Source organism: Primulina tabacum, chromosome 6, assembly GCF_025594145.1.
Source record: "Primulina tabacum isolate GXHZ01 chromosome 6, ASM2559414v2, whole genome shotgun sequence".
Taxonomy (NCBI): Eukaryota; Viridiplantae; Streptophyta; class Magnoliopsida; order Lamiales; family Gesneriaceae; genus Primulina; species Primulina tabacum.
In genome coordinates this window covers 34,367,964-34,383,472 of record NC_134555.1, presented here as the reverse complement: position 1 = coordinate 34,383,472, position 15,509 = coordinate 34,367,964, and the positions used below count along the sequence as shown (strand labels likewise).

General features: G+C 43.0%; 1 protein-coding gene across 1 annotated transcript; it reads left to right on the top strand.

The window, feature by feature from the left end:
* The first annotated feature begins 12,931 nt into the window (after nucleotides 1–12,931).
* Nucleotides 12,932–14,549, top strand: LOC142550195 (ribulose bisphosphate carboxylase large chain). Its single transcript, XM_075659432.1, has one exon. It carries the CDS (start codon nucleotides 13,767–13,769, stop codon nucleotides 14,547–14,549), a length of 783 nt encoding a protein of 260 aa, XP_075515547.1. The 5' UTR covers nucleotides 12,932–13,766.
* Nucleotides 14,550–15,509: the final 960 nt, after the last annotated feature.

The following is a 15,509-nucleotide window of genomic DNA, read 5'->3' as shown; positions in this document are numbered from 1 at the left end:
TTCGCACCCCTCACTTTCTTTTGTTTGAGCGGCTATCGCTTCTCTTTTATTCTATAGTGGGAATTCCTCTTCTATCGTAATTGGTTGGGCTTCCTCTCTTTTTCACTCCTTCATCCCTCCTCAAGGTTGGGAACAAGACGGATATGCCAATGGCCTCTATCAGAGAGTGGTTTCCTGGATTGGTTGGTTTGAGGAGTGAAGGCGTTAAGAGAAATGACACAGTATCTTGATCCTCTATCCCCGACCATTCTATTAACCTAGTATCATTCTTCATCTCCGACGGCTAGGACAGTCCTCTACTCCGACAGCTAGTTACTGATCTGATGAATCTGAGCTTGCTTTTTGAATACAGTCAAAGCAGGACTTCCCTAGTTCTCGCATTCCTAACTAGTCTAGAGAAAGATTCATAGTTAATCTATCCCACTAGCTCAAGTCCCACTGCTCTTATTCCGCTAATGCCAGGAGAGCGTCTCTAAAAGGATATCCCTCTGGAATTTCAATTGGAGAAAAGGGGCTTTGGGACATTTGGGTCCTCTTTTCCTCTCACCCTCCCCCGGTTCTGGTTCAGGAAAGGGTCAACGCAAGGATCTTACTTCGAAGCAATCTCTGGAGTTTTCCCTTATCCGAACGGGTTTTGCAAGAAAAGAAAATTGCATATTGAGCTCCAAATATACGCTATTGGGATGGGATGGCTCCTACTAGCTCCCCCCCCTAAGAACCGCACGTGCGAGTTCCCCCTCATACGGCTCAAGTGGCGGAGGCCTTTCCTTCGCGCTTCGCTGTAGCCAAGCTTCGACTGCTCGTCGCTTCTGGCCGCCTTATTCTGTCGCCCGAGATCCAAGTCAGCACCGGCAAAGATCTCTTGATTCCTCGCGGCCGGGCCGGCTTGGAAGCAAGCTACCTCTTGCCTATCTCACCCCCTTTCCCCTTTTAATAATAAGGTATCCAAAGCTCCTTCTGGGTGAGCCTTCGCTTTTTGGATCGTCTTCTGCCCAATGTGGTACCCCCGTTTTTTGGTTCCCATTGGGTTTACCTTGTTCACAGGTCGACCCCATGGCAGCAAGAAAAGGCGATCTTGTGCTATACTCCGGTGATCTCTTTCCTACCGAGGCACGCAAACTCCCATCGTGTCCCAGATCACATTCCGTGAATCGAAAGGGGAAGCCTACTCATCTATCAGCTCCTCTCGTAGATCGGTGCGGTTTTACGAAGCGTCTAAGCACAGTTCACTCACGTTGATCAATCAAGAGGTTTGCCGCCACTCCTTAAGGTTACCTGTTGTATCATACACTTCTTGCATTCTTTCCCACGCTTCATACCTCCCTTCTTAAGGTAAAGGGCCGGGCATGGTGGGGTAGGAGCATCCAGTCGGCAATTTTTTTGGCTTGACCAAGAAGTCTTATGTCCTCCGAGTCGCACGGCGTTTTAACCGAAAGAACTTCTTGCGCAATTCATGCGTTTCTGTTTTTATGACCAAAAATTTTTTCTTTATTTTCATTTCAAATTGTTCTCTGGACTTTTTATCAATATGAGGTGATCGTAACACAGTATATAAGACTCGTGATTTAGGCAATCCAATCTGCCTTGTGTAAGGCGGAAGCCCCAAAAAATGGTTTTCCAAAGATGGGTGATCAAAAGATTTCATTACTATGCGTATCTTGATGGTCGTTACTTTTAGTGATCTTTATTTTAGGATGACTCCTCTTCTTGTTCTATTGATCTGAAGCATCCAGCTGAGCCACGCCGGTTTAGAATTCGATTATATTATAAGGGCTAAGGCTCCCCCTATAAAAAGGGAGAGAGCGCCAGAATTGTGTCAAGGGTCTCTCCTCTTTTTTTCTCTAGAAAAGAGTGAAAGTAGGGGCTATTGCGGCCCTCGCTCTCAAGACTATCGAAGATAGCAAGGATACTTTTCAATGAGCCCCAGGGTAGCAAAGCTAGCTCTTAGTATCATTGGCATTGGGCAGGTTCACCTGGCTACACAACAACTCTTCCTCTAGTAGAGGATCTAGTTCCACACCAATCCGCTTATATAATAGAATATATAAACTTAGCGTACCTACAATCGCTTGCTTGATTGCCCTCTTGCTTTAGCAACTTACTCGGGAACTAGCTTCGCACCTCCCCCCGGGAACTCAAAGGTGCGTAGCTTGCTTGTTAAAGGGGTGTTTCCGTTCCTCCGGTGTGGGCGTTAGAGCTTTGAGAGGACCTAACTACACAGCTCAGTGAGGCCTCGCCGTAACATTACCCGGCTCCTACTACTGATGAATGAGTCAGTGAGTGAAGTACGAATTGAGGAGCAAGGTGAGTACTACCGATCAGTAAGTGCAAGTGTCTCCGTTGACCCCACACACAACTAAGGCAAATGAAGAACAGTAGTTCGCAACAAGCGTTGCCAATCCTCCAATCGAGCAGTCTAGCCAACCCTTGCTTGCGTGCCTTGATGAAGTAAGGCTTGAGAGCCCTCTTGATTAATAGTGTAGATCCCTTTCAGTTGATTAACGATCAGTTGAGAATCGCCATAGACTGTAGGAGGAGTAGATTGATTAGCGGGAATTGGAGATTGCTCGTTCGCTAAAGTCCTGTCTGCCTGCCCGTTGATTCAGTACGTTCCTATCCCCTAGGGAAGTTTTCTAAATCATCCTCACCTCTAATGGTTGGTATTGAGCAGCCAGGTGGGGGTTAGAATGGGATCTATCTCATTCCATCGTATATGACATGCACGTTGACCCCCTTTCCGGGTCCACGAATGGAAATATGTTATGCTTTTTCCATGACGACTGACTCCCCTCTAAAGAATAAAAGAAGGATCAAAGCATCCCGAATGAGCTTTCTCGAATGGATAAAGAAAAGAGTTATTTGAATAGTAAATCAGATCGAGTAATTCAAAGAAAGAGAGAATAAGGAATGTGCCTTCAACCACCTTCGAGATCCTTCAACGTAATGTCGCTTCCCAACTCCTTTCCGGCCTACCCCCGCTCTCTTAAGGCTTTTCCTTCGCTCTGCCGAGCTTACTACAACTCTTTTTCCTCCGTCAGACCCTGTGGAAGTCCTCCCTTCTACCCCGCGGGAGTCCTTGTTCGGATAAATCCCTAGCCCTTGGCTTGGTACGCTGAGGTAGACGATTCACACCCTGTCTTTTGAGCAGTAACTGCCCCCCTGAAAGGAAGGAGGCGCAAATCGCTTTGGCAACTGTCCAAGCTAAAGAGATTATTTTACTGTTGGAAGATGAGTTTGATTTGCATCTTAGAAGTCAAAATTTTGAAACTCAGCTTGTGCTTCGAAGCACACTCTTAGGATTGACAGGCTCGTTTTTTAATATATTATGGTCGTCGATCTCCAACTCAACCTCTGATAGGGTTCCCTCTTGTAAATGCCGAATTCCCCACTTAGGACGGGATTCCCCTTGGACATTCTATTCAGTTCTTGCTTGCTTCCTGAGCCTTCGACTGCGAGAAAGCGTTCAAACTCTCCGCTCGAGTAGAGTAGGTGCTTTAGTCCATCTCTTTCCTACAACCTGACTGCAGCGAGCTACCTAGAACAAGGGATAAAAGCACTTTATTGGCTTACCAGCTTGATTCGACTGAGCCTGCTTGAACAAATACGGGCTATATATATTGGAATTTTCCTGTAGATTTACGACTTCGATTTGAAGTTGTTACTTCACCGGCAAACTACTTGACTGAGACTTCCCTCAGGGAGTGGGGCTGAATCAGTCTCCTAACCCGATCTCCCATTTCTCCTTTACCGAGAGTACAATGAATGACCCATCTATCGTGCTATCGTGATCAAATCCCTTTCTTGGCGCACTCAACTACGTCGAGCCTCCATTCCTTTCTGCGCTTAGATCGCTGCCTTAAAATCTCTATTTGGTGGTTAGTACTAGAAGTAAAGGAAGGCTCCGTGGCGGCATCGGAAAATAAGCTAATCCGTTCCCAGTGACCCATCTAATTGATTCGATCCAGTACAGAAAGAAGCGAGTGAGCGGCAAATGATCCAATATCGGACCAGGAAACTATCTGTATCTCAATCTCGGGATTCCAATCCAAATTATGCATTTACTGATCGCACTAGATTTCTTGATTCGCTGGGAGAGAGTGGAGAGTCAAGGTTCGTTGGCAAGTACTTCCTTTCTATTAGTGCCACCGGAAAGGATGAAAAGAGATAAGATGCTGGTGGTTAGCCTGCCCCGGACTCGTAATTGAGAGTTTTTGATGAATGGAGATGGCTTCAAGCCTTCACTGAACGATGGGAATCCCAATCAAGACTAGGAGAGGTGGCCTCATATCCCGTCCCTGGTTCCGGCTCTCCGGAAGCAGAGTATACGGGGACGGCAGATGGATTTGAAGTTGAGGGAAACCTGAAGGACAAAAGAAAGAGATTCATTTTTAGATGCAGATTCCCCCCCGCCCTTGCTTAAGGATTCTCGCCCTTCTTAGCTCTCTTCTTCCATCGGCTCTTCTTTCATCTGGAAGAATTGGTCTTCTCCTGTTGGCGAATCTCCTTGCTATTGTTGTTTCAAATAGTTATCCCATTCCTGCGGCACATGCAGTACCAGCTTTTGTTCTTGATGTGGCTCTTTCGGAAGTTGCGGAAGATAGTATAGATGCTCCTGTTCTTTCTGCGGCAGTTGTGGGTGCGCTTTACTTCTTTCTGAGTATCCCAGTGCAGCTGTCTTGTTCAAGCTATGGATCAACTATAGAGAAGAAGTGTGAAAGCCCATCTGCGGCTGCCAATGACCCAAGAGAAGGGAACTCACTCCCCATTTTGGAAACCATTGAAGGCCACCATCAACTCCCATCCGAAGGGGCACCTGTTCTCTATTTATTTCTTCCTCTCCTGCCCTTCGCTGGATAGAAGCTATCAAGCCCTCCCGGTCATCGAGGCTCAGAAGCGGGCGGGGGACAGTTCACAAGCTTGGTATTTAAGTAAGTCTCAGGTCGAAGTTCAAATAGATAGGTACTCTAGTTGTGAGCCAGGAAAGTAGTTTTATATGAGTAGTTAGCCAGTCAAGGAAATCCGATAAAAAATGAACATCATAACTTTTCTCACATTTCGAAGTGAAGTAGGCGTCAACCATTCTCTCCATCCTTAAATGATGGGCTATCCACTACGGTTGAGGAAAGCGAAATAGTGATTTTGCGTATAGTGAGTCAAGCCGAGAAAGAGTGATAGGTTGCATTACTTACTAATGACATCTCTTGTGCTAATCTTTTAGATCCAATTGCAAGCCTAAGGCCAGTTGCCTTCCCTGGAGATGGAGTCGTAGGCCCATAACCTTTTTGAATCCTTTGAAACAGCTATTTTATCTTGAGTTTCCTATCTTGTACTTGACTTTGGGTAATTCATCTAGTGGAGTGCCCTGGCGGTTATAATTAGAATCTAATCTCTCTAGTACGACTTCCTGTAAGCCAGTGCTTTGACCTATTCTCTCTATTGCTAAAAATGCTTTACCAGGCGCCAGCCAATGGCAGTTATCTCGCTTCTGCTAAGGTCCATAGATAGACTGGTACGGATAATAACTATACTTAGTTACTATTATGGAGAATAAAAGGAAGGGTCTGAGGAGGCTTTCTAATTAGAAGAAGGGAATGAATGGGGATGGGCTCTGTTGCCGATATTGCTCCTTAAGTCTAATAGAGGTATGGCGGCTAGGGCAGAAAAAGGAAAGCAAAACAGTTTCTAGTAAGACCAATCGTTTGAGAGTTGGAGGGTTCACATTAACACCAGCGCCTAATACTAGAAACTAACCCTTAGTTAGAGCGTAACGGACTAGGGGGACTATCAGTTCTAGTTTCCCCTTATTTGCGAGACGCCCTTTCCAAGCGTAGGAGTCGTGCAAGGCTAAGAAAAATCTTTATTATATTATAAAGATGGGCAAGCGAAGCGAACAAAGGCGGCAAAGCCAATCAATCTCAGTACTTTAGGATCTCACCTCTTTCTCTTTTCTTTTCTCTCGACTTTCTTCTTTTAGTCAGCCTAAATCCTAGCTTAGCTTCAGAGCTGACTTTCTTTAATGCATAATGTGAATAAAAGCTTTCAAGATTAGCACCTAGTATTTAGCTTTGCGGGAGAACTCAAAATTCCGGCCTGCAGGAGAAAGAAGCTCGACTGGACCTTCTTTCTTCATTTTGCCCACTAAAAAAGGAAACCGCAAACACTGACATTGCCACAAGCGGGAAGTACTTAAGAAGAAGACTCAAGAGATCCACTCTCTTAGAAGAGCTTAGGAATAATAAGAAAAAGTATAAGAAGCTAGCTGATCTAAAAGTTCTCTTAGCAATCGATCCTTAGTAATCGCTAAATAGGGGCCCTAGTTGTTCACATAGATTTTTGGAGGCTCGAAATCCCCTTAGTATAAAACTGGAATGACCGGATTACTATATAATCTAAATGTCTTCCCTTACTCTAAGGTCTTCTCTTAAGCTATCAAATAAGCCAATATCTTCTACAGGACTAAACTAGATCAATTAGAAATTACCCTACGACTGCTGGCTTTCACTGATGTACTTGAAGAGGATTCTCAAAGGCTTTCTTCTTTACTGGCTGTAACGTAACAAGCGAAGCACTTACACTCCCTTCATTTAGAACTTAAACTAGCTCTAGAGGAGTAGGACTTGAACCCTCAATGGCTGGACCGACAGCAAAGGAACCTGGTCAATCGCTCGAACCCAGATTCCATGGAGTACTTCACTTCCTCTCTCCCTTACACCCTGACACTAGAGGGCTGTAACGTACTCATACCTTCAAAAGGCGGAAAAGAAAGCAGAAGGAATGGATAGGTATGTAAAAAACCTCCTATATCCATGGAACCTTTTACTCCCTAGGGATCACTCCATTCCCAACTCTGAAAAAGAAACTCTTACCGACTAGGGAAACCTCGTATAGACATTGTGTCTCGCAAGGAAATTGGCAGCTGGCCTAAAATCACTTGATTGACCTAGCTTGATCATATGAAAAAAAAAAAGAAAGGTGAAGTTGATTTTTAGAATATAAAAGGGATTCCTTCTCTTATCCTCTATATAGCTCGTCGTTGGAACCTCTTTTGGAACTGCTAGATATAGCTTACTAGACACTTTCAGAGATCAGATTAGGCGCTTCAATGCTGGAAGAGACTTCTTCGAGATGCATTTGACCGACCGCGAGGACTATGTAGAATGGTATGCGTCAGTGTCCACAGCACAGGACCGATCCTTCCTCCACACATGAGGATAGGGTCGAACTACGCGAGCAGAGGAGGTCAGGCTGCTTCACGGATTACTGAGCTGAGGAGAGACCTGGATACTATTATCCGGGAGCGCGACACTTCTTTAAGTATTTTCTTCTTGTATGGATCTTCCTTATTTAGAAAATGGAAAATTTATTCCCACAAAGCCACCCTCAACAGTAGATCCTGTTGATTCGGTTGAGGCGGAACAACATAAAATAGTTGCTTCCGTTAAAGACCCATCACCAGCAGCGAGACTAGTGCTAGCATCCTTGCCTGTTCCAGCATCCCTTAGCGTTGATCCTGCAGCGGCTTCACTTAACAAACAAGACCAGTAGCCAGCCATTGATCTTGTCGATCCACCCGGCGGTGGAAGAAGCTTTAAGGGCAAAAAAAAGGATATAAATAGCTATTTTACCGAATTCACTCGGGATAACCACCAGTTATAAAGGTAGCAAAGAAAGTTGATCCACCTGAAGCAAAGGATTGAAAACCAGCAGCATACCTTCCATATCGAGATCGTGATCCAGATCCGTATACGAGGCTATACCAGAGCAAGTACCAATAGCAGTTGATCGGGAAGTATATCCAGTAGTAGATCCGGATGGATCTTCTGTTAGGTTATTATTAGTAGGAGTAGCAAACTAGTCCCATCTTCTCTTTCTCTCAACTCAATAGTATAGATGCATCAGTCCACTCTGTGGATTCTTTTTATTCCCTTTCTTCCGAATATCGATCCTTTCGTCAAATCATGTCTACACGGGAATAAAGCTTTTCAAAGCACCCGCAGATTGAACAACTGAATCTCCAAAATACACCTATACATCCCAGCACCCTTTAGAGAAATAATACATGGCCTCGACCCTAGATATTTTTTTAGGACCAACGATGTTACTGTGTTTAGCCCCTTCTGTCTTTCTTGTACATAGTGGATGAAATTGACAATCATGATGTGTCTATTCGATTATAGGAATCGGTACCTCCTTCAACGGACCGCTAGAGTGACTTACAGTTCCTCCTATGTTATGGTTCTTAATGGGATATGTTTGAGGAGTTCTAATGCCACTGATAAAGAACGGAGAGTCTTATATTATAGTCAACAGAGGTGTTCTACCTCCTCAGCTGAAACGTAGTTTACAAAGTAATATATCTTCCGTTGGATCGAAAACTGTGTATCCAGGATCTATCTATGCTTCTACTAGTTTTAAAGAACCATACTATCGAGCTATTGATTTTGAAGTTCTAACATTAGCCTTCACACAATTGATCGAGATGTATGCTTACAATTTAGAATGTGACTATTTGAAAATAACTATTGGTTATACTATGTTATTACCATCATCTAGCGATTTGTCATTTACTTTAGGTAAGGCTATTCCATTGTGTGATCCTTTAGGTTCTAGTATCCCCAAAAAGAGGATCTATGATATGATTGAACAACTAGTGATGTTATACGGTGAACAATATCAGGAAGCTATGGTTAAAGCTGTCTTTATTCGTATCTATTATGAATCTAAGGAAAACTTGATCCCTAAATCAATAGAATTACCTAATATAAATATAGAAGATATTCTAAATGTTATAGATTCTGAAATAGAGAGTGGTAAACTACCAGATGTCAAATCACTTATTTCTGTAAAGAGTCGTACTCCCATTAAAGTAACCACAATCAAAGGTGTGAGACCACAATGTTCTCCTTTCATATACAGAAGACCATAGTCAAGTGTTCCTTTCATGTACCTCAATATTCGTCGAAAGTGAGGTTTCTTTGGATTTTGCATGAATCGACTAACCACTCCAACTGCATATGCGATGTCGGGCCTTGTCAGGGTTAGGTAGATCAAACTCCCAACCAATTGTCTATACATAGTCGTATCTTCCAAATCTTTGCCTTATGCTGAACATAGCTTAGCATTAACCTCCATTGGTGTCGAGATAGGCTTGCAGTTGAGCATTCCATATTTTTGCAAAAAATCTCTAGCATATTTCTGCTGACCCAGAAAGAAGCCTTTCCCTGTTCGATCTACCTCGAGTCCAAGAAAATGCTTGAGCTCTCCAAGTTCCTTCATTTGGAAGCGTACTGATAGATTTTCCTTTGTTCGACGAATTTCCTCTACATCGTCTCCAGTGATGATGAGGTCATCCACGTAGACCAACACTATCGCCAACTTACCATCTCGAGCCTTAACGAATAGGCTAGAGTCTGCAGGCGCCACTGAATATCCACTTTGAACTCCAAATTTTGCTCCCGCTTTAACCCTACAGAGCTAATTTACACACGTAATCAGGGTGAGCTTGACTCTCGAACCCTTGTGGCTGCTCCGTGTAAATTTCTCGATCTAATTCTCTATGTAAGAAAGCATTCTTCACGTCCATCTGCCACAACTTCCAGGACTTGCTTGCTGCAAGCGCTAGCAGGACACGTACGGTGGTCATCTTTGCCACTGGACTGAAAATTTCATCATAGTCCAGACCGTACTGCTGTGAAAACCCTCGTGCATCACAAGTTGGCCCCATCGTCTAGTGGTTTAGGACATCTCTCTTTCAAGGAGGCAGCAGTTGCGGGTTCAGGTGCGGCTAAATCAATATCCCCGTCTGGGGTTGGCGGAGTTGGTAGGAAGCACGGTTGGCGATAAGCTGGTACTGGTTTCATTCTTTCTATTCAATAAAGATCTCTTCCCGGAACTGGTATATAAAATATACTAAAAATGTAGGCACACGTTGGCACAGTTCTGTAAATAAGAGATGTCTCATCCGGTTGAGCTGTCGCAATCAGTCTTTCTCTTCCTAGTAGCAGTACGAATAGGAGATCCAACATGACTGTCTTAAGCCTTAAGCAATCAGGGTTAAGCTAGCTCATTGCCAGAAAGCAAACAGGAGCTCTTAGCCAACTATTGCATCAGCGATCAGCCTATTCAATGGCAAGACTTGTATGGATCGGGTGGAAACCAAGTGCAAGATCATTGCTGTTCGGTCGATCAGGAAGGCAGAAAGACAACAAAATCTTGTATCCGTCACCATCTAGATCAAATATCTATAACTAAATAGATACTTGTTTCGTTCTCTTGTTTCAGATAAGTTGTGAATAGGGAATTCTTTTACAGTGAAAGAAGTTGGGACGAAGTTGTTAATAATAAATTACCTAGCGAAATAGGTAAAAGAAATTTCTATCCAAGATTTCAAAGTTGGTCTATTCTCAGTCTCGGTAAAGTTACGAATTGGAATCAGGCCGACACAATTGATTCTCCTTTTGGTACCGGATCGAGAGTAGAGTTAGCTTTTGGCAGCTCATGAACCGACCGAAGGAGGGGGTCCCCCATAGTTGTAATATGGGCAATTATCCGTATAATCTCGTAGAGAGATGTGAGAAACCGCTTTTGCGGTTGAAGGAAGTTGTGTTGCTTGATTGCTTGAACCAGGTCACAGGGATGGATTTCTATTTAAAGCTAGTATGAGCTCAAAAAGAATGGAATCCGGATCCGGAGTCGCTACACTTGTTTATAGATTAGAGTGGGAAATCCCCAATCGAAGGTAAAATCCCTGTCATTCTTACTGACTTAGCTAATTCAATGGGATGCCCAACTAAAATGGTTAATGATAATGAAAGAAATGCCTTTCTACTGAGCTGCTTTTCATAGCTAAAGTAGCCAGGTCCTTTTAAAGACCGAACAAATAAGACAAGATTGGACATTACCGGTTCAGCTGTGATCAAATCGCCTCTTTGCGCAAATCCTTAAAATCCAGGATGTCTCCAATCGGCTCTTGGAGAAGCCCAGGGAAGATGAATAGCTAAATTTAATCATCCTATGATCACATTCCTATGGAGAATGGACAGCTATCACTCGTCCCTTCCCATGGTAGGCTAAGCCGGAACGAGAGAAGAGAACTGCGCTTCTAAATGAGGCCTCCCCTTACAATTCAAGAGTTTAGAAAGGCTCTTTTTCTTTTTTATAGAATATAGGAAGGAGATGAGCTACCTAGATCTTTGTATATACAGGTCTCGATAATTGAAGAAAGGTCAAAAAGGATCTCAGAATAACTCACTGAACACTCACCCAATCTCGAATAAGAAAAGATAATAAAGCAGCGCTTCTTTTCGTCTTTTCCCGTTCCTGACCCAATCAAACTCGGATCAGTTGGCAAGTCGAATCCCTTGCGTGGCTACTTTACTATAGGCTATATTCGATCTCGAAAGTTCGAAGTATTCGCCACTGTTAAAGGTCAACAAAGCTCTCTCCTTTTCGTTTAGTGCAAAGCACCCTATTCAATTTGGTTCTCTAGAAAATTCCTAGTGAGTTGCCTTCACTCTCCGTTCTTTCTTCAACTCTAGTTTGCTTCTCCTCTTGCTAATCAGTAGCCTGCCTTCTAGGGCTAATTTCCTAAATGAAAGAAAGCGCTAATCTCCGCTCCGCACCTCTATTGCTATCCTGCCTTGCCTATCTTTCTCCATACTAGGCATTTCTCTTCGATGAGCTAAACTAGTTCGATTTTCACTCTTTGATATCCGTTTTGTCTTTTAAACGTCGAGTCTGGATTTTCGTTAGCGGGATTCTTCGAATGAAGCAGGCTTTAGAGTGGCAATATTACTTAGCTTTCGAGAGTCTTAATCCCCAATCCTTTTGTTCTTTAATTTAGTAGATCTAGCGCCCAAAGGCTACTAAGGAGAGGTAGGGGGCAAGCAAGAAGGAAGCTCCAGTAGCGTAGATCTGATCGAGGAACTCGTTTTCTGGACTGAGAATGTTTTGAAAGAGAGAGGTTTGAAACCCCAACCGGTAACCAAAACAAGCAAGCCCGCTTCGGTAGTGGTAGTAGCTTCAAAGGAATTGGTAGTATATCTTGAATAGGAAAGCATTCAATGTATGAACTCAACCTATGTTCAAGAGCTTGAACAATGAAGTGAAAGCTCTAAGCTAGCTCTTTGATCCCAGCAATGGGTGTAATCGCTAACAAGCTATCAGGATACCTCAATCTGTCAACCAAAAGCTATGAACCATACTCGTCTGGTTGTTCTTCCTCGAATAGAAGCTCTAGATCGAATTTAATAGAATCCCTATAAGGATTCCAAGGAGTTGGTCTCGGCTGCCTCCGTTCTCTTTACGGATGGATAGATAGAAATCCCAGAAATCGTTCCCTCCCGGCCCTACCTCTTCTGGTTAACGCCTCTCTGAAGATCTTTTTAGGGTGGGCAAAGAGGGTGAAGCCACTTTTGCAGCTCTGCCCGGTAGAAAAAGTGGAACTCAAATAGTTGTCTGATAAAGGAAGGCAGTAAAGGATATTCAACAAAGCAGGCCTTACTATCTTACCTAGCTCCCAAGGTGGGAACACTTAACTCATGAAGACGTTGTGCTCGGGCCTCTCTTGGGGGAGTCCCTTCTCTCCTCCACCCCCTTGAACAGGCTTTCCGCGGTACCAAGCTCACTTCATTAAGTCTTTATATATATAATAGGAGTGTTTATCGCTACTACCAACTACAGCAACTGAAAAAAGGAGCTAACCAACTAACACTAACAGTTATCCGAAAGACGGTTCTGCAAGCCGGACTTAACGACAGATCTGTTTTCTAGTTTGTTTATTTTATCTAAAAACCGTTCTTTTCTTGCTCGAACTGGAACTTGCGTGAATAGTGGAAGAACACGCCATTCGGATTAGAGCTGTGGCACGAGAAGGCCGGTGCCTTGATCGAGACCAAACGGACTACTTACTGCACCCAGAACTGGGTCAATAACAGCTACTTCAACGGGCTATCGATCTGGAACTTGAATTGGTAGCTTTGCTGATGGATTATGGATAAACGAAATCAAATGGCTCTTAAACCTCCATTGGCTCTGCTGACTGGGATGTATAGATAACCCCAGCAGACCCATCATGCTATTCTATTTCATGGAAATGTACACCCTAAAGAGTAGCCCTGTCCATGCGTTTATCTTTTAAAATATGCTGAATTTTCTTCTAGCACTGAACCTCCAAAAAGGTAACTGGCTAGCCTCTATCCTTAGGACCTAGAATCTGCTATCCAAGGTAGGACGGACTCCTATCATCATATGGTTTTTTTGTAGTGAATTTACAACCTATTTTGAAAATATCAAGGGTATGAAAAAGGATCTTGAGAAAGTTTTTCATTTGTCTAGCATCATAGACAATCCAATCTATATTATATAAAATATTATATGGAATTCGAACCTGAACTCTATTTACATTACGATTCATTATTTCTATCTTATTGGCTCTTCTTATTGTTTATTTCAGCATATCGATTTACGCCTATTTTCACATCTAGGATTTACATATACAACATATATTACTCTCAAGAGAGAATTTCTTATTAGTTAGGTTAAGTATTTCGATTAAAAAAAATGGGGTTGCGCTATAGATATGAAAGAGTATACAATAATGATGTGTTTGGTAAATCAAAAAACCATGGTCTAATAATCAAACATTCTGATTAGTTGATAATATTAGCATTAGTTGGGAAGTTTGTGAAAGATTCCTGTGAAAAGTCTCATTAACGCCTAATTCATTCTTGTCGAGTAGACCTTGTTGTTGTCACAATTCTTAATTCATGAGTTGTAGGGAGGGATTTATGTCACCACAAACAGAGACTAAAGCAAGTGTTGGATTCAAAGCGGGTGTTAAAGAGTACAAATTGACTTATTATACTCGTGAATACGAAACCAAAGATACTGATATCTTGGCAGCATTCCGAGTAACTCCTCAACCTGGAGTTCCGCCTGAAGAAGCAGGGGTGGCGGTAGCTGCCGAATCTTCTACTGGTACATGGACAACTGTGTGGACCGCACCGCACCTTGATCGTTACAAAGGGCGATGCTACCACATCGAGCCTGTTCCTGGAGAAAGAGATCAATATATCTGTTATGTAGCTTACCCTTTAGACCTTTTTGAAGAAGGTTCTGTTACTAACATGTTTACTTCCATTGTAGGCAATGTATTTGGATTCAAAGCCCTTCGTGCTCTACGTCTGGAAGATCTGCGAATCCCTACTGCTTATATTAAAACTTTCCAAGGCCCGCCTCATGGGATCCAAGTTGAAAGAGATAAATTGAACAAGTATGGTCGTCCCCTGTTGGGATGTACTATTAAACCAAAACTGGGCTTATCTGCTAAAAACTACGGTAGAGCGGTTTATGAATGTCTTCGCGGCGGACTTGATTTTACCAAAGATGACGAGAACGTGAACTCCCAGCCATTTATGCGTTGGAGAGATCGTTTCTTATTTTGTGCCGAAGCTCTTTATAAAGCACAGGCTGAAACAGGTGAAATCAAAGGGCATTACTTGAATGCTACTGCGGGTACATGCGAAGAAATGAAGGACTATCTAAATTGATTCGTTTCTGTCGATAAGCTCCAATTGCATCATAGGAATTAGAAAAGAGGGGTTCTTTCGTATAATTATAGTTATTATCGTCACCTCTTTTATTTTGATAGTTTCTGCGATTCCATCGATTATACCTATTTACACAAATCCCTCGACGATTCCCGCTCGTTAATACATAAAGTCCGATAAGCATATCTTGAGTTGGTACGGAAATGGGGTCTCCAGCAGCTGGCTTTCTTAAGAGGTGAGGCACTCCTTATGCTTATGGGTAGTAAAATCCTACTTATCCATCAGCAACCCCCCGCCTAGAGAAAGTAGTTTCGCCTATAAACCATACCCCATTGGCTGAACCTATTAACTAACATACAAACCCCCCTATCCGCTCCGAGAGGTACCGAGCGACGAATTCACGTAAGTGATAGCAGAAAAAATATATACCTTTAGTCTTTACACTAGGTATTAACAACATTTTGACTATCCGCTAGTAGGGCTGCTATTGGAAAAGGCTTTCTTCGTTTTCGGGGAGTAGAGAGAACGATCTCGCTCCTTATGCCGAAGCGAAGGCTGGCTCCATAGGGAGGGAAGGGGTTTGAGGGCAGAGTGAGCCAGTAGTAGCAAAGCAGTTGTTAGCTGTCCGTAGTGACCCTTGTTAGCTGTTGACAGCTCGGCGGTAGGATCCGTAGCTAGTAGCTATTTCATCGGTCTCATATGTTCATTTCATTTCTTTCAAAATACTACATCAGGTAGAAAAGCGGGTCCATCGTCTATCCCTAAGTTAAAACTACCTTCACGGGTAAGGATCGTCTGTGCTATGAGTTTATCTTCCTCAATAGTGGCTAAGGCAATAAAGTATGATCAATGATCTTCTACTAATGCTAGCGTCTTTTTTCATCTCTAATCTCATCTATGCTTCAGGAAAAAGTTTAACCTACCCGCTAATCTAATAATTAAATGAAATAATATAATAAA